Source organism: Petromyzon marinus, chromosome 2, assembly GCF_048934315.1.
Source record: "Petromyzon marinus isolate PM22_M1 ecotype Great Lakes invasive population chromosome 2, UKy_Petmar_22M1.pri1.0, whole genome shotgun sequence".
In the NCBI taxonomy this organism is placed as follows: domain Eukaryota; kingdom Metazoa; phylum Chordata; class Hyperoartia; order Petromyzontiformes; family Petromyzontidae; genus Petromyzon; species Petromyzon marinus.
The window spans coordinates 20,308,237-20,333,711 of record NC_133668.1 but is presented as its reverse complement, the minus strand read 5'-3'; the positions used below and the strand labels follow the sequence as shown (position 1 = coordinate 20,333,711).

The 25,475-nt window shown below is 43.4% G+C and overlaps 1 protein-coding gene across 1 annotated transcript in view; it reads left to right on the top strand.

Annotated features, from left to right (window-relative positions):
* LOC116945286 (ATP-dependent 6-phosphofructokinase, platelet type-like) overlaps positions 1–24,824 on the top strand; it is an 80,296-nt gene extending 55,472 nt beyond the window's left edge. Inside the window, exons 21-22 of the mRNA XM_032959689.2 lie at positions 7,211–7,316; positions 19,126–24,824. Of these exons, the coding sequence (XP_032815580.1) occupies positions 7,211–7,316; positions 19,126–19,276 (257 nt within the window). The 3' untranslated portion in view covers positions 19,277–24,824. The remainder of the gene's footprint in view (positions 1–7,210; positions 7,317–19,125) is intronic.
* Positions 24,825–25,475: the final 651 nt, after the last annotated feature.

Sequence of the window (25,475 nt, the reverse complement as noted above, 5' to 3'; positions counted from 1 at the left end):
TCTCATCCCCGTCTTCCCCCCTTCCCCTCCGCTCAATAGTTTAAATGAACCACAATACCTTGCCGATTTGGTCAAGGAGCATAAACCATCACGCGAACTCCTGTAATCCTTGCAGCGGCTTTTGGCTCGCCGCAGATTGCAAACTCCTCCTTGTGTTTTGTTTGTCGTCCTTCCTGCGTGCCTCTGATTAGCGCGTTTGGTTAACGTACGGTGTGAACGAAGTTTAACAATAATAAATACATAATTAAAAAAAAGAAGGGAGACTAAATTTGTCCATTCAATGAACGCTGAAGGCAGATGCCAACCTCGCAAACACGGCGCGATGTACAAGCGTATTGTTTTTGTTTCTATGTTGATGTTTGGCAAGTGAAATTGTTTAAAAAAAAAAACCCCTGCAGTATGCTGCTGCCAATGGTGTGCTGGTCCAAGAGGGAACTCTACACGAGCAGATCACCGGCTGGTTTTGTCAACCGAGTTACAATTTGTTGAGAGCTGTGCAGGACACATGTTAGCTTTTAGGCGTTATATAATCGAGGCGGTGAAGGAGATGGCTTGATGTAAGTACGGGGGCCAATATTTCATGTGATAAACACTGCAATGGAATGGGCTTTGCATAGCGTGATTTGAAGCTTTCGTGACTGCAGGAATTACTCTTTGTTTTTTTTTCGGTAAAGTCACGTATAAATAAGAAATGATATGATAACATAATAGCGTACGACGTTTCGGTTGCAACACAAGCAGCCATCATCAGGTACAGAAGAGCTAAATTTACGAGAGAGGGGAAACACATAACCCCAGATGTATATACAGACACCCAAGTAGGGGGAACTAACACAGATACAACAGGGGACACAGAGAGAAGCATACCAAACAAACAGGGTTTAGCAAAACTTGTAAACCATATAAAGCAACACAGACGGTCGGTCAAAACACAATTAACGCATAGTCCGGTTGATCACGCTATTTCAAAGATTGCTAAATTGCAAGTTAAGTATGAAACTCAAAATACAGACCAAAGATAATAGACAAAGATCCCCCATATAGCCTTAACAAACTGTAGGTGCAAGTGCAGTTAGCGAGCACCTATGAAGGCCGGAACGGTACACGAGGGGGTGGGTGGCCAGCACCACGCCCGACCGCCTTTGTCTCCCTAGTGGCGATGTTTACACACTGAGTCGACCTAGGGGAGGCCCGGGACCGGTTTAGATAATAGTCACTGGTGTTGGCCGTCAGCGGGAATCGAACCCGGGTCGCCAGGTTCATAGTGCAGCGCGCTAACCGCTACACTATCGCTCCCCACGAAAGCTTGTGTTGTCTCTGCTTGTGTATCTGCCTTTGTGTCTTGGCTTGGATTTGTGTCTCTGTGCTGTCTCTGCCTGTGTGTGGGCCTTGTTGTTTCCGAGTGGGTGCTGCCGCACCCCACTTTGCTCCATGCATACCTCATGCTGATTTGTCCCATTGTGTGCTGCCGCTCGCCCACTTTGTTCCATGCATACCTCATGCTAATTTTGTCCCATTGTCTCTCAGCCTTACCTTCTCTGCCTATTTAAGGCGACTTCACTGTGTGCTTGTCTCTGTGCTGGTTCGCTCTACTTGGATGTCTGTGTGTGTGTGTGCGGTCTGTATTTTGAGTTTCATACTTAACTTGCAATTTAGCAATCTTTGAAATAGCGTGATCAACTGGACTATGCGTTAATTGTGTTTTGACCGACCGTCTGTGTTGTTTTATATGGTTTCCAAATTTTGCTAAACCCTGTCTGTTTGGTATGCTTCTCTCTCTGTGTCCCCTGTTGTATCTGTGTTAGTTCCCCCTACTTGGGTGTCTGTATATACATCTGAGGTTATGTGTTTCCCCTCTCTCGTAAATTTAGCTCTTCTGTACCTGATGACGGCTGCTTGTGTTGCAACCGAAACGTCGTACGCTATTATGTTATTTTATTATTTCTTATTTATACATGACTTTACCGAAAAAACCAAAGAGTAATTTACATAGCGTGTTTATTCACTCTTTGTGGTGTATTACACTCAGTGTTGGAAAGGTTACTTTTTAAAAGTAATTGGTCTCTGATTATAATTAAGTATTACTCTAGGTTTTCAAAGTCTTGCAAAACTTTTTTATTTGGTATTTTCAAGCATTACATGATTTAAAGGTTAAATTTGAAGCATGCTCAGTGGGGCATAATGGAATTCTATTGGAGCCCGAAGTCATTATTATTGCTTACCCAGAAAAGCCCCACTGAGCGTCAATACCCTTTTTTGGAGGATCCTGCCAAGTTGATTTGCAGTCGGAGTTGGCTATTGGTTTGTGTTTCTCAATTAAGTATTTTACAAGGCTTTTTTTAATTTGGCAAATGTTGAGTGATGCCAGCATTCAATGGCCTACTGTTCTTGAAATGGCAACCTGGGATCGTTAACACCCGCTGTGATGCAGACATGTATTGTGTGGTTAATACTTCTGCAGTATTAACCACTTCTGCAGTATTAACCACGGTGGCCTGTTGGATTCCAATCGTGATGCGAACCCCTGCCACATGCAACTGCTGGGTTATTTCACCTGCCCCCACATTTCAATGATGGTTGCAACTCTGACATTCCACAAAATGGTACTCGTGCTGTGTAGGGCTTTGTTGGGTGATCTGTAATGCCATCGACTGTGGATGTCCTTGCATTTATCCACTCTGTGGAAATGAATCATGAGTTTTAAAACAGCGAAGTACCCATGGAAAGTAATCAACTCTTCCTTGGTAAGTAATGAGCATCTGATTATACATTGAAATGGAAGAAATCACAACGATTATCTATACTTGCCTTTGCAAATCTGATTACTTGCAACAAAGCAAATAAATCATCTCTTGAGATTGGGTTTATTTCATTTGTTACACGGATGATCCTGTTTAGCTAGTTGCCCGGATATTTTACAAGGAAGATCCGTGGTGCATGAGCATAGCAGCACCGACAAAACACATAAACATTGCACACAACGAGTCCTTCTTAATATTGCACAACTAACAAAACGAGGTAGTCAATGGTCGTAAACAAAGCACAGACTAATAAACCCCCCCCCCCCAAGTATAGAATGACAGCAAGAGGTAGAAAGAGAAATGTAGTTACATGCGCAAGTTAAGTTCTATATTTTAATCTAAGTGACATAAACACATACAAATTGTGTAAAAAAAACCCAGTGCAATCATGTGGGAGCAATTGGCGCCAGAATAAAGTTTGTACAGGTGCAAGTATGCGCTGTGTTTTGTTCTAACAGGGACATAAAGAGGGGGAGTGAAGGGAGAGAACCAAGCTCTAGATGAGTGGCAAGGGTACAGTATTCCAGAAACGTGGAAATACTTTTTTTTTTTTACCAGACAAGGTTTTAGCAAATTCTGGAAAACCAGCAATAGTTGTTCGGCTCAACTGATTGCTGATGAGCCCATTGAGGGCAAAACTGATCCGGAGTTTTCACTTTTAAACAAAATCTCTTTGATAAACAGGTCTGGAAGGCCACCTGGAATATATATATTTTATTGTCATGCTTAATTTAGAATGGAAGGTTATTTACTTAATGTTTCGCCCGGAATGCTCAACTCGAGCGCTCGCTGTAGCTTTGATTACCGTGCCATGTTACTCAGAAAACATTGCTTTATACTTGTTCTTTGCCGTAGCAATCAAAAATCTGTTTGACATTTCCATGTTTTCATTTTTTAAATTCATTAAATGTCCGCTTAGCTTTCGCGCGTAAAAAAAAAATGTATACACGGTGTGAATGGAATTTTGTGATCATATTTTCGTGTGCATATGCTGCTTATTTTCACCGTCAACAGACGCGGGTTGACTGGAGCGGCGGTGCATCGTTTTGAGTTTGTTTATGTGAACGCGCACACGCCTGCACACAGCAAGCAGACGCGCGCGTGGCATGCGAACATGCCGTCCGTATCTTACACGTGCATAGACGGGGGAGAGAGAGAGAGACCCCCTTACCCTGACGATTACATGTGTAAAGAAGTTCCTTGGTGACATCCATTTTCAGAGGAGAGCTTTATTTTCTCCGAACGTATATAGAGTCCGAGTGTAACGACCGCCACACTCGTAATTGCTACGGCTATCACCGGCCCTCGTGGTTTTCACCAAGTTGAGCCTTGAACGGTAAAACCCCCCAAGGTTTCCACTTTGGTGATCTCGAACAGTCGGGCCCCCGATGTCGTCCACCTCTGGTCGTCCCCCTAGTCCCCGAGCAAGTACCCCGACCTCGTACCTCGCTCGGCCCCGTCCCTATCGGAGTGCCCCCCCCACCTCCCACTTAATTATAACGCGTGTACCCTTAATTGAATCATGCTTGTCATGCTTGTACAGTCTTGTACAATACATTATGTTGTGATTGAGGGTAGGGTTTTTTTTGTTGTAAACTAATCTTTTTGTCTAATTTTACAATCTCATCTGCATTGTTTGTCAGTGTGTCTGTGTTGTTTGTTCGGCAGGTTTTGTTTGCAATGTTAGCCTATCTTCTTGGTCCTTTCGGTAAAGTCACGTAGAATGAGAATAAAACAAACTAAGACGATAACATTCTCACGACGTTTCGGCCACGACACAAGTAGCCTTCTTCAGGTGAAGGAACAGAACTGTCGGGCCGACAGCTCTGTGTGTTGTTGCCTGAAACGTCGTGAGAATTTTATTATCTTATTTTTTCTATTGTTCTCATTCTACGTGACTTTACCGAAAGAACCAAAGAAGATGAATCCTTGCAGTCACACAAAGCTTTAAATCGATATTTAATGTTAGCCTCGGTTTTTTTTTTCAGCATATAATTCCGTATAATTTGCACAGCTCGTAAATAATGTATTGTTACTCGCGCATTTTATGAATGCATCATGAGCTTAAGAATCTATTTAAATTGATGACAGTAATAACCTCGATATTCGAATATTTGAGGTGCGGAGTTTCAGTGTAAGGAACTTCGGATGTTGTGACCATTATTTTCACGGTAAAAAAAAATGACACAAACAGAAATTAACGATTGCCCATCTACAGTCCTTCATAAATAAAGAATCAAATGATAATAAGCTACGTTTTTTGAGTGCTGTGCATCACGATGGGCCGTAAGACTGTTTGTTTACATTTGTCTTGGCCAGTCGGCGTGTAGCAGAGCAGTACTTTATGGAGCTGTAGTGTCTGGTGGGCAATGCAACCTGAAGACTCCACTGGTGGTGTAAATATATTTGACAGTAGAGTGCACTGTTTTATTTTAATCATGTCAGTTTTGTTTCATTTCAGTACTATACAGTATAAAATTTATATTTCTTAATTTACATTGCATTTGTTTACAATATGATTGGTATGATATGAAGTGTTCATAGTATGAAATGGTTAGTTACGAAGGCTGGGAACGCATCATCATAGTACTAATGCTATAAGTAATGCAACAGACGAAGTTTAAATGTTCTAACGAAGCTCCAGGAACGCATCTACTTTGTTTATATAGGTATTGCGGTATTCGTTACATCATTAAATGCATGCTGGATATACACGTGCGTAATCCTGCCCGTGTGGTGCTTGACTTGTAATCGGAAGGCTGCAAGTTTAAATTCCTTGTGGAGGTCAACTCTAACCGTCGTCCTTCTGAAGTTGATAAAGCAAAAAAAGTACCCCGTGAAAAGTCAACAGTGATCGCCCTTTGGAAAACACTGGCCCTCACCCTAGGAATGTGGATTTTTTTTGAGAAAATAAAGTGTCAAAGATGCAAGGAAACAACACATTCCTGCGGAGGGAGCTGGTAGGAACGTTGGGTTGCTCGGTCAATGGCCAGGGTCAACGGCGGTGTGGTGTATTCCGCAAATATGCCCGACTGTGAGGTCGGGCACAAGCCGGCGTGAGTAGGTTAAACGTTGAGTTTTATAAGGGCACCACGGGGTGACCAGCCCCTCCCCACCCAGCCCCACCCCTCCCACCCTCCACTCAGCCCCACCCTCCCCACCCAGCCCCTCCCCACCCTCCCCACCCAGCCCCTCCCCACCCTCCCCACCCAGCCCCTCCCCACCCTCCCCTCCCCACCCAGCCCCTCCCCACCCCTCCCACCCTCCACCCAGCCCCACCCTCCCCACCCAGCCCCACCCAGCCCCCCACCCTCCCCTCCCCACCCAGCCCCACCCTCCCCACCCAGCCCCTCCCCACCCTCCCCTCTCCACCCAGCCCCTCCCCTCCCATTTTTGGATGCAGGACGGACGGACACAATAATCCCCTGTGGGCTGGTGGTGTAACCAGGAGGTTCCTACCAGTATAACCGTGCAGCTGGGTGATTTTACCAGCATGTGGGCATTCCTGCCTACGCCCACATGTGTTTGTAGTTGCAGGGATGTGCCCTTTGTTGATGTACTCAGTGTGTGTGTGTGCATAACGTATAAGTCAACTCGGCCTCAAATGAGCACCCGGTGCTTGGTGTTGGCCACCCACCCCCTCGTGTGCTGTGCCGGCCTTCATAGGTGCTCGCTAACAGCACTTGCCCTAACCGTCTGTTAAAGTCTATATGGGGGATCTTTGTCTATAGGGTAAATTTAATATAAGTTGCAGAGCATAATGACAGTGTTTGTGCGAATGTTGTCATACGCCCATGCGCGTGTGTCGGCTTGTACACTCGTGTGCGTGTACACACGTGTGCGTATATAGTTAACATAACCGGGTGCGTCTGCCCGTGTGTTTTGCTCGTACGTGTGTATAATGTCATAATTATTCGCAGCCCATTGTCAACCCCCTGCTGGATAAAAGTCTCGCCTATGCATAGTCATGCATGGGGGGTTGTTTGACCATACTTCCCCACGGTCGTCAGTACCTGGTTGATGTGAAGCAGGGGTTCAGGACCAATTAAGATACAACTCTGCACGGATCTTAGCCGTGGTCGTCTATTGAACGCTGATTGTCAGACTCATGGCACAGCACTGCGCCTCTGGTCTATGTATTGTGTACGTGTGTGATGGGTGATCGTGGTTCAACGGCTCGCGCACTTTGCAAGATCATCCCAGCCACTATATGCGATTTGTGTTGATTGGAATCAAACCTGCTCTGCGCCTCGCGTAGGTCAACATACCCTTATGTGAACGCATTGCGTGAACGCATTCGCTGGGGCGGCGTGGCGTGCAAGGTGCCGATTGCACCTCCCCCATCGTGTGCCATGCCGCCCTGAACAGGTGCTCTCTGTGTGCGCACGCGCGTGCCTTTGCGTGTGCAGGTCGAGTGTTTGCCAACTCTGACGACTCGGTGTGTCTACTGGGAATGCAGCGCCGAGCCATCGTGTTCCAGCCCGTCAACTCGCTGAAGGAGCGCACCGACTTTGAGTGAGTTGCGAACGGGGGGGGGGGGGGGGGGTCGAGTTAAAGCGACGCTCCTAGCGTGCGCCCCCATGCAGTCCCGTGAATGGGCCCCCTGAGCCCCCTTTTATCCTGGGGTCGATGTTATCAAATCCACTGGTTCGTGTCTTTCTCTTGAACCTGTTAATCGGGAGCCCTCACTCGTACCTTTGTTGATCTTGAACACCGTACGGGAACGTGGGCTGCGTGGTGGCCCCTGAGAATGCGGTACAGAAGGTATCTGTTTTTTTTAGTGTTATTTCACCTTATTTGTGGGTTTTTGTTTACTGAAATAAAAGTCAAATATTTATAAGCTCTCAATCAAACCCCTGTCACCTCTGTAGAATATCCAAGGGTTAATATACCACCTTACACAATGCATGATCATCAGTCAATCAAAGGTGTTGGAAACCAACATTCACATCCAGTATCTCGACTGGCTGAAGGTGTTTAACACAGCCATCTGTCCAGATTTACAGCATATCGCCAAAACTGTGCTTGACACTACTCAACGTCACATTAATAGGATATGCCGTGGTAGGGACACACACCATACCATGGATGCCTTCCTTTTCTTAGATCCTGCAACTTTTGCACAGTGGACAACCAAACTCCATGGTCTGCTATCCCAGTCTCATCTTTCCCTTGGTTGCCAACTTCATGATGTCTCTTTGATGCCTGTTTCAGTAAACATCTATCTCTCCGTACTGTATTCATGCCCCACTCATCGCAACATCTGGTTCATAATTAAATCTGCAATGGTTTTTGTGACATTCTATTCCAAACTTCATCCTCTGCATGCCCCCATATTCAGTGCTCAGAAGCCTTTTTTCAGTTTTTTTGTTGAATTCCTGCTCCCTGACCTGGACAGAAATACAAACTTTACTCATGTCTGAAACACCCATCTTTTAACACTACGGTTGACCTGTTTAACCTTACAAAGGGGGTTATTTAGTCCAAAATATATACCTTAATTCAAACACAATAACGCGTTCCAGACGGCCTTCACTCAACACCCAGAGAGGTGCACATTATTGCCGCAACATATTGCCTGTAACGATGTATTCCTTCGTATTTCAGTGAACCAAGATTCAATGGGTTGCAGTTCATTTGAAGAGTAGATTCTTTAAAACTTTGTTTTGAATATAGCAGCCTCTTGTTGCGGCAAATTCTTTCATGTTTAGTTCACTCTTACAACATGGTTGGCTGTGTATGATGCGAAAGAAGTTCTACATACATAACATACAAGGCTTCGAAATCAGATATCACCAGTTCATGCACGTAATTAGGTGCATGTATTGTGAGCATAAGAATGAATTTCAATTGACATAATAATAATGCTTCTTTACACCCCACCCTAAACACGCAATCTAAGACTGATTGCATTGCTGTGATGTTCATGGGATGGGCCATCGAGTCCTTGGCCTAATCTCTGCACCGAGGGTGTTGCTCAGTGTGTAGTCATCCCGTATGCATGCTACGAATCGCCGTGAATATTATTTTCCCCCTTTGCGTCCTATGCTTAATTCCATCACGTTCAACGTCTGCGAGGAGCGGAACGGTCGGAATTGAAGAGCGATGACTTGGACGCTGCGCTTTTTTTACCCTCCCTCTCTGCACACATGCACACCTTGCGCTGGGGTTGCGGTACTCATTTGGAACGTGGCCGTGGAAAATAAATTGCTGGGTCGTGACTTGACCCTCGACGAACACGTGCGACGCTGGTGGGGTTTGTTTTGCCATACCGTGTGCTCTGCGAGTGTGCCGGGTGAGCAGCGGTGGGAGGACCCCCTTTGAAAAGTCATTGCCATGGTGGCATGGTGGCGAGATGTTAACTCGCTCGCGTGGTATACAGGAGGTCATGGGCTCAATCCCGATCCTGACGTCTGTATATTTGAAGTTTGCATGTTCTCCCTGTGGTTGTGTGGATTTTCTCCGGGTCCACCGGTTTTTCTCTCCACACTTATAAACATGCGTGAAGAGTATTTGCTGCTGTACATTTCCACTTGATAAGCCACTTTATTGAGCTATCATTTGTGGCCAGGTTGCTACTGAAAATGAGTTATTTAGCTCAGTGGGCCTTACCTGGTGAAATAAATATTGTTTTTATCGTAAAAGAAATGCACCGAAAAGTGTGTGCGTGGTGTGTGATGTTATTGCCTTGGCAAGCAAAGGGTTGTCCCCTTGTCACTGGTTTTCTAAGCCCCATTTTTTTGGGAAGGTTTTGATCAATTTGGCTGGTTTTCTATCGGGTGAGTCCCAAATAACAACAGGATTTTGACTCACATTTCATTCACGTAAGATCATCTTTATGAGTAACATTGACCCCATGCTAAAGGCTGATGGACACAACGAATGCAAAATTGTAAGGAGAGCAATACAAGTAACTTATGTATTTCAATCTTAGTTGGAAAGTGTTAAGAACGCAGCTGGCCAAGATGGAGTGTAGTATATCTCCTGATGCTTTTGATATTCTCAACAGGATTCCTTGAATTGGCTGAGTACTTAAAATTAAAACATGACCCTTGTTTCGAATATATTTTCAAGTAAGGTATACACAGCGTGAATGATATCAAACATTTACTCTGTTTTTACCAGTGCCGTTCATCACCAGAGACCAATCCCAACATTAAAGAAAGGCAGCCTTTGTTGTTTGCTACAGGTGTAGTCAGTTACAGTATGTTCTACATGCATGTTGTCGGTTAAACCTTAAAGCAACGTTGTCCGTATGTGCACATGTTGCTGCGTATAATTCTCCCATTACTCTTGATCAGTGGGAAATAACATGATTCAGTAGGCCTTCTTGTACTCAACTGAAAGAAAAAAATCATCTTTCATCTGTGAAGTACAAAAGGGGGCCATTCCTGCTTTGTTTAGATTAAAAGCCCATCTTGTTTCATTGTATGAAGTTGTAAAGCATCCCGCCGTATCTGTCAGTGATCTTCACTTCTATAATACCGTTTTTTTTTGGGTTAGAGCGTGTAAATATTTAAATGTGTCGTTAAACCTGCTACCACCCGACACAGCCAACTAGTAAGGGTTGTCACGTAAACAGAACATGCCAATTCGTCACTAGTATAGCACACCGTTGTGTTGGAGAGCGAAGCCACAACATTTAAAATCTGAGTACGATGTTTCGCCAGTAATTACAACCAGCTTCATCAGGCGACAGCCACATTTATATATTTACGCGATCTAACCCAAAAAAACCCTGTATTATGGATTATATTGGTCACGAAAGCCGATGTGTTAAACTGATCTTTACTTCTGACAGCCCTAAGTAAGTGGTGCAAATACCACAATGCTAATTTATGGCCGTGCACAGCACCAGTGACAATTCACTGTCCGCATCTGGCCTGGGCCACCTCACATTTGATGCAGCTTCAAATGATACTTGGTGCAGTGTATGGAAATGATCACGGTGGTGGCAGTGGTGGCGGTGGTGGTGTGTATATAACACTAGTACCGGTGAAACAAAGGCGTCTGTGCATGCCCCACCTATTATCCTCCTGAATAGGTTTTTGCCAACATCCAATTGTTCAAACGGGGGGGGGGGGATCTTTTTTGACAAGGTGATATTGCCACCATTATTATTAAAGGACAACTGTGTTAAGTTTAGTTTGTATGGTGCATGCTAATCATGTAATGATTGGCCCGTCCCGTGATTTTTTTCACTTGTCACGATTCATTCAAGTGATCAATAATTGTATTGCCATTGTGGTATGTGTAGAATCTGTAGTGGCTAGAGGATTTACATGAATCGAAAAAAATAACTTTCCATGCACACAATTTGTTTGCATGTATCACCAGCATAAAAATGTATTTTAATTGACAATTCGATGCATTGTCGAATGCCTAGCCTCTACCTACTGTTTTGCCGGAGGCGTTCATGTGCGGGTACGTGTTAACCCAATTTGTTGGTTTGTCCGTGTGATTGAAATGCTTCCCGCCATGAAGACCAGGAGCAGCAGTGACGTGCAGATCGCTTCTTTTTAGCGGACGAGTGCTCTCGATTAAGTTTGGCTCCGTTCATTGATTTAAACTGAAAAAAAATATTGCTTAAGTCACCGAAGAACGAGTTCAAATCGAGCAGCATTGTGACTGGTGTTACAACCACGTTAACACGTCCCAGTTCGAATTTGTTGTTTTGACGTTTTGGTGATGCCCCACTTGATACTTTTTAATTCGCTGTCCTGATGGGTTTTGTGCTCTGGTAATGACAAATGTGTGCACAAGCCACAGTAAGCAAGTGGAGCCATCTGCAGTTATCTGGATAGCTTCAGGGCCAGGTTGATGGTATGCACTTAAACAGAGTATGCAGTTAACCACAGTTCACGCTAGCACACCTAGGATGCCTGTGGCTTGTGGGGAGTGGTGGTGCAGTGATTAGCGCACTGTGCTACAAACCCAGTGACCCCGAGTTAGATTTCCGCTTACGGCGATTATCTGAAACAGGGCCTCCCGTACGTTGACTCAGCTTCAAATGAGTATCTGGTGTGGTGTGTAAACATTGTCAGTAGGGAGACAAAGGTGGCTAGGCGTGGTGCTAGCCACCTTCCCCGTTGTGTGCCATGTCAGCCTTCATAGGTACTACTTGCTAACAGCCATAAAAGTCTGTTCAGGCGAATGGGAGATATTTGTCTCGTGCATCGTAACATACCACTCCAGTGTAGTACACAGCATTGTCCACCAGCTCCGCCACTATGCTAGAACTTACACAAGTGATTACATAATGACATACTTTTTTTAAACCAAAGCATCTAAATGTGCTCATCTTCAACATTTGTCCTGAACCAGAGGTGGAGGTTCCACATTCCTGTAGCTAGTATTTACGTCACGTCAGTCGCTGTCGACTTTTCCAGATTGTAAATGGGGTCAAAGGTATCACTGACATCCGAAAGGTTGCTACCAAGAGGAGGCCGTTCAGTCCATCTCGCTTGTTAGAGTGGGAAGGCGGTCAGAAGCTGGTCTAATAATTGCCCACACATTGTAGTTTGTCAGGAAGTGGGTGATACTTTTTCAAGTTTTCAAGTTTAATTTATTAGGTATAGCCCTGTGAGCCATGCGGCTCTTGAGCCGGGTGCAACCGCAACAAACAAAATATGAACAGAGAAACATCTTTAAGCGACGACGCGCAACAGAAACATCCTGGGATAAACCAGCAAATCTTCCAGAACCCCCCCCCCCCCCACACCGTATTACAACGCTGTGTGCAAAAATCCCAGTGTGAGGCAAGTCAAACAATATCAACTATATGTTTCACGTCCATTGAGTAATTTGCAGGTAATTTTTTTTATTTGGACAATGACGCGGGACGCAATGGGCCACTTTTGCGAAAGACATCACAGGAATAAAAAAAAAAGGTTTTTATTCCAACAATATTCGGGCCGACATACCACGCTAAAAAGTTCCAGTAACAGGATACAAAAAATCCGCGGACACCCATTCTGGTGCGGTGGAACCACATGAAAAGGAAAGAACAAAGGGAAATGGGGCCCGATGCCCCACGTTACGGGAATTTTAATATCCGCTGTGAAGCGGACAGCACGCGTAGCTTCAGTCATAACCAGGGCGGCCGCTGTATTCGAACCGAGAGCCTCTGCAACAAGCGGTGAATAAAAATGCATTACCGCTGGGACATGTCATCGCCAACTGTACTTTATACACTTTTGCAAATAAAGACATGCTACTGAAGTTGGCATCAAGATGAATTGCAAAATGTTGTAGTTGCCAACACCTGTTGAAGGATGAATCATCAATGTGTTTAATCGTATTTATGGTCACATTATGACATTTACATGTCATGCACCATATCCTATGTAGGTAATGAGTCTTGTTATCCATAGATGCTTGTGTCTAGTATACAGTCCCAATTACTCACTGGAATTGAGCTGCCTGCTTATATGTGTATTTATCTCAACAGGTATAATGGTTTCTGCACTGGGCTACAATCAGAATCGCAGCGGTCCAGTTCTGATTTATGGCCATGTGGCACATCGCAGTGGAAAGTGGCATCTGAAACCTTGCCCGGCCTCTCTTGCATTATTAGTTCAGCCTTAAACAAGAACAAGGACGAATGTGTGAATCTCAGCACTAGCGAGACGATGATAGAAAAGGGCATGTTGCTGGTCACTGACCCCACTGTGATGTGTGGCCCTAAATAGATGCTTGCTAACAGCACTGACTGCTATATCCTATAGGGCTTATTGGGCGTATTTGTATGTGTGCATTCTGTTCCATATGAATTTAGGGTCTTTGTGTAAAAAAAATGCTTTCCATGTAATATGCCTCTCCATTCACAGTTCTGTGATTTTCAATACAGCATGACATTTGACGACTGTTCTCTCTTATGTAAGTATATTCAAATATGAAATTGTTTACTGCTGGCAGTTAAGTTGAATTATTACATTGTTTCCTGCTTTGCTGCTATGGGTGGGGTGGCGACATCTTGTATTCCACTTCCATGTATTTACGCAGTGATTCTAGCAATGTGTTGAGACACGATTGCAAGGTCATAGGGCATGCATTTGCCTTGAAGGTAGAGGTGGTCACATGACATGTATTTGCTCCAGGACAATGCATTCATGGGGGCTCGTGTTTGCCCCAAGACAGAGAGGTCACAGGGGGTGTGTTTTTTCCCCAGAATTTGTGTGGTCATAGGGCATTTATTTGTCTTGTGTTCACTTGGTCACAGTGCACGCATTTTGCCCAGCTCTATTTTGGGGCAGGTTTATTGAAACTAAAAGCTCGGCGTGTTTGTGTAGTAAACAGAGACTCGCCGTTACAGATATTCTGCATTATGTGCAAATGAATTGAGAGCAATGCCGTGTGATATTTATATTTTATTTGCGTTTGAAGCATATGCAGAAGCCATACCACTATTTGTAGTGAGTAGTTTCACATTGCACCGCTGGTTTACCTTATATGTCATACCTTAAAATCACACATCACCATTATTTATATATATGAAAGGGAAATTTGTGAATGTGTGTGTGTTCGAAATGTTTAGCATACTTCCTGACATGCATGCAACAAACTTGAAATTTTGGATGTGGGTAGTTTCCAAACTGTACACAATGCAACAATTATAAAAATAGATTTTTGTAATTTTTTTGGTGGGGGGGGGGGCGCAATAATGGATATATTTTGCATGGTAAGTGAGCGGGTGACGTCACAACTGTGATGTCACACACATGCGGCAGCGTTACGCAGTGTGCCTGCTGACGTCCCGCATCCCCCCCCCCCAACCCCTCCGCATAGGCCTGTGTCTCCTGCACAAATGTGCGGTACGTAGCTGTCTCGATTTTCTAAGTCAACGCGGCTATTTTCAGCTCTCTATTAAATATAAAGCAGAAAATACATCTGTTTGTGTGAAGCAGCAAAAACTCTCCAACGCTGAGCTCAGACGTCATGGAATTTTCACAGCTTACGCTGTCTGGAATTTCTAAGGGAACGCGACAATTTTCAGCTCTCGCGTCATTCCCTTCCGGAGTTACCTGTATCGTTTTGCATACTTCCCAACATGCTACAAACTTTTAAATTCGCATGTGGGTAGCGTACAGACCGTACGCAATGCTACAAGTCTAAAAATACATTTTTGTATTTTGGGGAGGGGGGGTGGGGAGCGCAATAATGTATATATTTTGCAAGGAAAGTGAGCGCTCACGTCACATCTGTGATGTCACCCGCATGCGGCAGCGTTACGCAATGTGCCTGCTGACGTCATCCCTCCCCAGCCCTCCGCGTAGGCCATGTTTCCCGCACAAATGGGTGGCATAATAGCCCTCAGAACAGCTTTCAAAAATCGGATATCTGCGATTTGATTGTGTTTTATAATAAGTGAGATTCCAGGAGAGGAGAAGATCTACGAGTCAGTAGACACTGCATTGAAAGAAGACTACGCTGTTAACTGCCCTGTAGAGTTTGTTAACTCCTTGAATCCACCAGGCCTGCCCCCTCACAGACTAAAACTCAAGCACGGGACCCCAATTATGTTGCTGCGAAATCTCAACGCTCCAACTCTTTGTAATGGAACCAGGCTACAAGTGCGCAGCTTAAAACCTTATGTCATAGAGTCGACAATATTAAGTGGCTGTGCTGCAGGACAATGCGTATTCATACCTCGCATACCACTTATTCCAAGTGATTACCCTTTTGAGTTCAAGCGTATGCAGTTCCTGGTTAAATCCTGTTTGGCAATGACTATTACCAAAGCTCAGGGACAGTCATTCAAAGTAGCTGGAATCGATTTACGGCATTCATGCTTTTCTCATGGTCATCTTTGTGTGGCTTGCTCTAGAGTTAGTGACAAAGACAATTTGTTCATACTAGCTCCTACAGGAAAGACTAGCAATATTGTCTACAAAGAAGCATTGCTTTAGGGATAATGGTATACCAATGATGCCAGTAGCCAAAGGGGGCCTTCCGGGAGAAATATAACTCCCCATAACTCCCCATACATTACAATTCTCAAACACGGCAGTAGTCAAGAGGGCCTGCCGTAACAAATCTAACTCCCCATAAGAAACGACGCATGGTCAACTCTGCGTTGTTTTTCGGGTAACGCAAAGAACCATGCAACATCATCATCTTTATTCGTTCATTGAATAAACTTTAAACTAGGAATAAACTGATTATTTTCCGTTGTGAAGAACGGGTACACCTGCTAGTGTAATATATATGCGTAAACAATTGGACGCATTTATCAGTAAAATAATCTGGAAGTGGCGGCTATATTAATTGTAGAGGGAAAATTAAATATACTTGGTTTCAGCAGCTTGTTCACATTGATTTTAACCAAATAATATAACAGTACACAACGTTTTGGCCAATGGCTGTTCTAGGCGAAGGTAATAGCCAGAAACTGTTGACGATCTCGTTATATATATGTGTTGTATTTAAAACACTGGGAAGGTTTGAGATGGATATATCTGAGAACCATTTGACTGCATGCTTGGCTCAATGAGGCTGTAGCAGAATGCTCGTCTTACAAATGGAAGGTTTTAAGTTGTAGTTGCAGATCAACACAGCCCATATTTTCTCCAGGGTTGGTAAAATGACTACCACTTTGTCAGAAATCGACACTAGTTTCCTTTCAGGACATACTGGCCTGCATTTTGGCCATGTGGAATTTCCAACCGTGCTTGTTTCATCAGTAAGACATTTTAATTTGGAAAGCACTTACCCTGACAGTCTGCAAGACTAAATAAACTGCATGTCTATTGAACTTATTTTGCAACGTACCTAGCCAACCGTGCTAATCTGAGGTGAAATCTGGATCTTTGTGTTTGCGTGCAAGCAATTGCACAAATTAGAAGTATTCTAATCCATAGCAGTTGTAACTTGGCTCCAGTTTTTTTTCAGAGTTATGTAATATGTATTTGTCATGCTTCTAGGTGAGGAATAGCAATGCGCACACTGCATGCAATTGGAAGCCAGTGAGTGTATGTACATGGGCACAGGAGCTGTGATTTTGAGTGAAATATATAAAAAAATATTCCAATTGTATAATATTTCTGTCATTTGTGTCATTGCTCGCAATGAGAAAATATTATCTGGAATTTTGCCAGTGAGCATTGTGGCATGACATCATGTCAAGCAACTGCCCCAGAAAATATCTTCCACAAAAACCTCGAATTAAGTCACTTCAGTAAGCTCGGATCCACACTCGGTGGGCATAGCCTCACGTGTCTTACGGTGTGTCAGAATAAAAAAAAAACAATTTTGAGGGGATTTTAGACTTGGAATCTGTGCAAGCACAAATTAATTTTCATGAGATTTTTTAGTAATTTGTGACCAGACCACTTTCCCGCCTCTCGCTCTCCTCATCCCCCATCCGTATCTTTCCCTCTGCTCAGTCCAACTCCGATTGCTTCCGTCCAAATTCTTGGCGTCACCTTTGATTCCTCTCTTTCCTTCGCTTCCCACATGGCCAACACCGCTCGCACATGCCGCTTCCATCTTTTCAATATCAGGAAAATTCGGCCCCTCATCATCATCATCACCGCCGTCAAGCTTTTTGTGCACTCCCCTTATTCTTCACTCGTCCTGATCGGTCTCCCTGCCTACGCCCTTGCCCCTCGACAACAAATTAAACTCAGTCGCACACACCGCTGTCTTTAACCTCCCATTCTCCTCTCATTGCTTCCCTCTCCTTCTATCTATCACCTCCGCCTATTTAAATTACTCACCTCCGTTTTCAAAACTTTGCATGAACTGGCCCCTCTTACCTGTCTTCTCTTGTTTTCTTATATGTCCCATCATGCCCGCTCCGGTCACAAGCTTCTCATCTTCTTGCTGTTCCTCCACCCTGCGCCCAATCTCGCTTTCGCTCATTCTCTCTGCTTGCCCCCTTACACTGGGACAAACTCCCTCTCCACATCCGACTCTCACCCTCGCTTTCCTCTTTTCGCACTGCCCTCAGGTCCTATCTCTTTTCTCTTGCCTTTTCACCTCCTCTTCCGCTACCCCTACCAGCACCACCTAACGCCCTTAATGCCTCCACCGCCGCAGCCTCCACCACGCTCCCTCCACCCTAGTCTCCCCAGTGACTACCCGATCCCCATCCCTTATCTTGCCATTTTGTACTGTAATCAGCAAGCATTGTTAAGCGCCTTGGTGGAAGGCGATTTATGAATACAAAATAGAATAGAAATCAACTAACTGCACTTGAGAACGCAGCTGAGTCACAGGTGGCTGAAACCCAAATTCAAACTCAAGATCTCGGGCACCGTGGTTTTGACACATCTTTATGATCCATCCATCTGTCCGACTGCCACAGGCAGAAGTTTGATACAAACTCGTTAATATAATTCAAAGATAAATTCTCGGCATTATCTCCATTGGTTTTGCTGTTTAACTCTTAAGCAAATAAAATCCACCAGTGGCATTTATGAACAGCTTTATAGATCCTTAGAGCAACAGTTAGCTGGACAGATGCCAAAGGCGAGCGGTGTCCTCGTGATGAGAGTTGGTCTTGTGAGCATTTATTTTACGCATATTGTTTGCTTCTTGGGATGAGAGTCTGTTTTTATGTGCGTGAGTATGAGATTGTATTTGCTGACCTTCAAATGAGCATGCTCTGTCTCCCGTCATTGGAACAAATTGTTTTATTTTGCCTCCAGAAGCAAAATTGCATCAATAAACTCCTTGCTACTTAGTTCACTGTGTACAGAGGCAATATTTGTTCTCAACCTTACCCATTGTGATGAGGGTCAGAGGCTTTAAAATGTCACCAAACACCTATATAATTTAATACCACCATGTGCAGATGCATGCTGGCCTCTAATCCAGCTCTTGAACAATCCGATTGGTGGGTCACGCTGAGCTCATCATATGCCTAAGACATCAAAGTGCAGGTCTGTCAAGTGGTCTGTGCAAGACCGTACAATAAGCATAAACAACACTTTTCTGCGCTATTGTGGAACGTTATGGGTAGTAAAATTAACATATCGATCTCCCCCTTTGTATCTCCAAATAAAGATATCAGCCTGCTGGCTTCTCTCGACTTATGTTAACTCTGTCCTACTTTGCTGATGAGACCCAGAAGGTCGTGACCATTCTAAAAAATGGTTGCTTAAACAAATATGCTGGTTCACACAAGTCTAGGAAAACGAACAGGCCAGTAAACTGAACATTTATTTTTTTATCTGGTGATACAGAATTAACATGAGTGTTTATTTTAGTACAATAAGCAGGTTGCTGATCAATGTGCTGTGAAAAAGAGCCATTTTCTGAAAAATATCCTATAATATATTTTTTTCTCTTGAAGCCTAACAGGTGATCTATGCCTTCACAGACGACGCATCCCAGCTGAGCAGTGGTGGCTGAAGTTGAGACCCATGCTCAAGATCCTGGCCAAGTACCGCACCAGCTACGACATCTCGGACCTTGAGGGGCACCTGGAGCATGTGGCAGCTCGGCGGGCTGCTGAGGCACCCAAGTTCTAAGCTCATTCCTGTCGGCAACGTAGTCGAATATTAAAGCCCTATTAAGTCTTACACCATACATTCACCCTATAACACTGGCCTCCAGGTAGCGTAACCCTGATACTAAGCAGATCAGTCAAGTCAAAGTATATGCCTGCTCAAACGAGGAAAGGGGATGGTGTTCATCTCAGTTGTGGATCCTGAGACAGGAGTGGAAATTCCACATTACAGGCTGGTTTCCTGGAGAACCCACCGCTGATTTGATCATGGAATAATGGTTATGTGTTCGGTTTACTCCTAACCAGAATTTGAACTCTCAATAGTGAGTCATGCGCGATAGACACAGCATCTTACCATCCGATCTGATGCTAACAATTACCGATGCAATCCAAATGCACTAGCCTAAAATTATTCCTCATGGTGGACTAGGCCACATTCAATGAAACAATATAAATTTGTATAACGTGTCTCTTGGGAATATTTTCGTGCAGTCGTATATACATAAAAAATACCAAGAATTACCCAAACATTAGAACCTGGTTTCATCTAAAATTATAAACAACAGAGAAGGCGAACCCCATAGTCTAAGGGCTAATTGTCTGATACAGTCATGACCTCCTATAATGCAGACTCACATTTGTTAAATGAAGAAATAATTGTGTAGAGCCTTGGAATTATGCAGGAACAGCCACGTTTGGACCTTTAATAAGCAAAAGACAAGTGTGCTGAATGTGATATGAACAGTAACCTTGCCTGGCATTAACTAGTTTCTGCAGATGCATTGTCTTGTGAACTAAACTTAACCCAATATTTAATTTGAATCGACCTTAACCTGAGCCACACACTAACCTCTAAACATAACCTAGATGCCACCGCAGCTTCTGTATTCCGGTCACTTAGTCCTATGCCTGACTACAACCCTAACGCCATGTGATATAAATGTTTTGAAATCGATATTGCGTAATTTAAAGGCCACCGTTTCGTCTTATTACACGTATCCCACACGGAGGTTACGCGAGCCATTGGACAGCGCTCTCTGCGTGCAAACTGTTTTAGTTATTCTGGATTGCCACACCGTGATGCGGTGCAGATGCGATGCTAATGCACGTAATTAGCAGGATAGTTCTAAAATTAGCATCGAGCTCAATAAATGGATGTTTAAACCCGGAGCACAGATGGGCCAAAGCACAATATATAGATGTATTGGTGGGCGTCGAGGCTGTCTTGAATTAATGCAAAGCATTGATTGATTAGGTGGTTACCAAAAAAGCACTGTTAAATGTTTTCCTTAAATTTTATGCCGTGGGTTTCACACACAAATAAATGAAATGGGAACTTGGAAGCACACAGTCTCTTCCCCGTTTCACTAAAAATTCGAACAGATGGAAGAAGTGGTGGCTGTCGTTTAAAATCACAGCCCAATTTGAAGCAGAGGAGAGTGACTTAAAAGTTAACTTGCACGGTGCTTTTATTTTGAATGGTCAATTGTGTTAAGATGTGAGCACCGTGAGATGCTAACAAACTCAATAAAGGCCACAAGCAATTTGATTAAGGAAAGAACGAAGCTACGAGGAATGTGATCACTGATATCTGCTTCATATGCGCATCATTACCTGCCACCATTTTAGGGGTCACTCAGTTCCTCTCATTTCCTAAATCATCAAAAACAAACAGGTCGAGGGATGATTTAAAATTATTGTCCGGTAAAATTTTTTTTGCGCCACACAACATTAACTAATTATTTATTCTACATGAGTCATTTACTCCATGGTGATCCCTGTAAATGTAAAAAAACCTCAACATTCTCAGTATATGCTGAACACTGAGCACCTAAATGTGAGTGCAGTTACAGGGGTTGCTATGCAATTCTTTTGTTTCACGCGCAAAAAAAATATTTGTTGATTGATTAATTTGCCAGTGACAGCATACATGTTTCACAAATGAGGGAATGTTTGCTTTTGTTGGAAACGAAAGAAATAGACCTCCGTTTAATTAGGCTTGGTAATTAAATACAGCACTGTACATGGAAGGGTGGAGATAGGAGCGCTTAACTGGTTCGCTTCACGATGCCGTTCCATTACTGGTGGCTTAACTATCACTGCTCCACGTTTATTCATGCTTAACTCCATGTGGATATTACCTGCACTGCTGTATCACCTTTTTTTGCATGTGAGATGCTGGGCTGTGTTGGCAGTGTTATGCTCGACATAGCGAACACCCCTACCACTAAACCCGATAGTAACGCTCCAGTCGTTTGTGCTGCTACGATCACAGATTGTGCTGGGCCATATGTTTCTCGTGATGTGCCTTTTTTTTTTTAAAGATTTGACATGCGTGCAGCTGTTAACACGGCTACATAAATCTTCACATTTGCCATCTTTAAAGAGCCACAGCAACAATCTATAGCTGTCTGTCTAAAAAGTCCTCATTCGAATGCAATTTTTCGTGTATCATTGCTTTAGCATGCTATCTTGTTTTTTTTTTAGAGCAGATGGGACACGTGGCACATTGTATCAGTATGCCCTTATGTATTTCCTTGACTATTTTGATTGCAGTGGATCACTAGGTTGCAGTGACCACAGATACAACTGGTGATTTGTTGAGGTGACCTGTGGACAGATTGCAGTGGTCGCTAGTCGCAGCTTTGAGGATAAGATTTTGAAGCTCTTGTCAGAATTAAAGTTGCCTCGTGTATTCTTCTTACATTTGCTGCCCGATGTCCCGACAGAGTAAATTACCTGAGTTGTGCCCAGCAGAGTTTGAGTTCATGATAAATGCTGGCTATACTTTGCAACAGTTCTTTGTTATAGAATGTGATATGAACAGAAAGACACCCGGTATTCAGTATCTCTGGTTCAGACTCTCTCCGGTAATCACCCTGTTTCAAGTGTTGGCATGCAAGTCATTCAAACAAACCATACTTATTATGTTTCTGGGCTAATCGCTGTGCTTTGTTGCCACATTTGGCATACCACTTCATGTGAATATGAGGCTGAAGTTTGAGTAAAACTGATGTGATAATTTTCAAACAAGGGAAAGGTATTCAGTTAATTTTATCTTATTATTTCACAAATCAAAGTATCTCCACGATCAAATGAAGAAAATGGGGCAGCACTGCTGAACAAAATACTGCCGGTTCAAAATAATTGTGATGCAAGGAACACCCTTGACCTTACCATAATCTCAGGCCAAACCGTATCCATCCTCTAGCCCATATAGGGCCATGTGGTTCTATTCGCACATCCTTGTTCACACATCCTTTACCTGGCATTGTAAGCCTCAACAAATCATGATAGGCAGAAGTGGTAATTTTCACTCCAGTGCTCATTTCCAACAATGGATAGATCATGGCTGAGGATGATAATGAATTTGGAAAACATTTGAGTTGACACCCGACTGGATTTAAATTCAAAACCTTATGATGGAGGCCAGCCACTCTAACCACAGCTTCCCTAAGCAGTAAGTATATTTATTGCATAAATAAGTATGGACATTTATTTATTTGTTAAGCATACATTAATCTATCCACGAAACAAAGTTCCTGGCACGATTTCGTATTTGTCAATATTGCCTTGCCATAGTGTCAACATTAATCGTGATTTTTGCCAGGAAAATAAGTAATTTTCACATTTCCCTCCAGTCACTGAACCCGATTTCCTCAATTTGTGGTCATCTTCGCTCTAACTGTAGCCAACCTCCAATAACATTGACTTTGATTTCTAGAATATGGGTTGTACTTAAGACCTCAGAACATTGAGAGTCTCCTTACAGTTGATGTCAAGAAGTTTGGCAAACTGCATGCTGTGGAGTCTCTGGCTTCTAAGCCATTTTTGGTGTATTTCTATGGCCAAATATAACCATAAATAGTACCGTTGGAGTTGAGTCATTAGTCGAATAGATGTTTTGAATTTGAAAGTGTTAGGATATGCACCAGAAGATGACATTGCAGCATTTCTTATGGATTCACTTCAACAAGCTTTGCTAACCTAATACCCATGCCCACTTCATAATGTCTCTGAAGAGTGCTTGTCACATTTGATTACAATAAAATGTAGTCCTCAGAGCTGGACGAGGCTGAGTTAAATTGAAACGTAATTTAATACGCAGCACAGGGTTTCTTATGCACTCCTTGATGACCGAGATGAATCCAACTCGCTACCTCCGATTAGCACCGTGGGCTATGTACGGTGTGAAAAAAGTTTAACATGCATGCATGCATACTTGACCTTATTCACAGATGGTTAATGCCTGGTTTAGAATCAAGGATCTCGCTGGTACAGACTCGGTGCTTGTGTTTTGAGGTGGCCATTCAATCCCTGCAGCCAGCTTGAATATAAAAGCATCCCCAGTATTTAAAAAAATTCGTATTCAAATGTGAAGGCAGACAGATTTTTGATTGGCTGCTTGTGGTCGCATGATCAAAAGTAGAAACATTCCTCAAAAGAGAGCTTCAATATTGAAAGAGTTTTATTGCATTAATTTTCAAATTATCTGCCGTTTATAGGCAATTCCCTGCTGCTGTGTTTGCTTTAGTCATGTATTCCACATTTCTGCTTTTACATCGTTGCTCTGTAGCAGACAACTGTTCGTCAAATGCAGCCTCCGTGTCGTAATTTTCTGAAGCCTCAGGTGCTCTGTTGACCACTGAGGTGGCTGGGAATCTATTGAATTCTGTGATTGTGTCGAATTTTCCAGGTATTTTTTTTGCTTTGTAGCAGGATGAAAAAAAGAAGCCGTTTTGCTCTTAACAAAAGGTCGGTTTGGTGAAGCAAGCGGCAAAGCTGCAAAGAAAGCTGGGGACAAAAGGAAGATTAAGGACCCATGCAAAGTATTTGTTTTTGGGGGAAATCCCACCCTCCTGTTGATAAAAAAGAAAACACAATTTAGCACGTGCAAGCCCAGCAAATCTATTTTACCTTTTACCTTTCCAAGAGAAACACAAAGCTTTGCCAACGTTGGGCAACAAATCTGTTTCTGTGCAAAAAAAGTAACTCTTAATTCTGCAATACAGTCCAGACTTAGTGCTTAAATGAAGATGATAAAAAGAACGAAATAGGAATTAGTATTTGCTGATATTTTCACTATCTAGTGCACTTTACCACCGTATCTTGTGAGTTGTCAGCAATGTGTTGCTTGCTAGTGGTAGTCACAGTCATAGCACGTGCATCTGATATATCGCAATAGCATTAAGCCTGTAGTGCTCGTGTGTAAATTATCCTAAACTAATTCATCCTTCAAATACCCCAACCCAAGCCTGTAAACGATACACAGACGAAGTGACGCAATAATCCAGTAAGTTGTGTTTGGTGTTCCAATCCGGCTTGTGCACTTGCTCAATGTACTGCTTAAAATAGATAGAACACAGGATCCTGTTGATTAACAACTTTATTTAAAGGGGGCTTAGTTTTTAAAAGCAGGCGTTAATTTGTAGAGGGGGGGGGGCGGTGCACAGCTGCATTGAAATGTGGCGCTGATGTGTCAGTGGATTGTACATGTAGCATGTGGTGTGTTTGTGTACGAGAACTCCTTTGTTGCGAAGTTGTAGTAATAAATGTTGTGAAGTTAACAATTCTGTTGTTGGGACCATCTTATTTTTATAACCGTAGCGTCATCATTAGCGTGTGTGATGAGTGAGCGACTCTTGTTGCTCAGGACAGGAATGTTCTCATTGAGTCTCAAGTCTCCTGTATATGGATGATTCTATCTTGATTTGAAGCGTTCGTGACTGCAGGAATCCATACTCTTTGGTTCTTTCGGTAAAGTCACGTAGATATAAAATATACCTACGTCTATTTATATATATACCTACGTGACTTTACCGAAAGAACCAAAGAGAATGGAGGATTCTGATTCGGATTGTCCCATTTTTTATCGACACACATTGGTGGAAGTTGAACGCCCCTGATAAAACACGTACCAAGTAAGAACATAAGAAACATACTTGCTATACTGCCTTGGCGAGGCGTTAACTACCTCGCCTGGTATGCAGGAGTCCGTGGGTTTGATCCTGAACCCTGACGCCTTTAAATTTGGAGTTTGCATGGTCTCTCCGTTGGCGTGTGGATTTTTCTCCGGGTCGTCCGGTTTTTTTCCTTCCACATTGAAGAAACATGCGCTTCGGGTATTTGGCTTCTATACATGTCCACGTGATAAGCCACTTCATTGGGCTGTCATTTGTGGCCAGGTCGCTTCTGAAAAAGAGCTGTCCATCTTAGTGGGC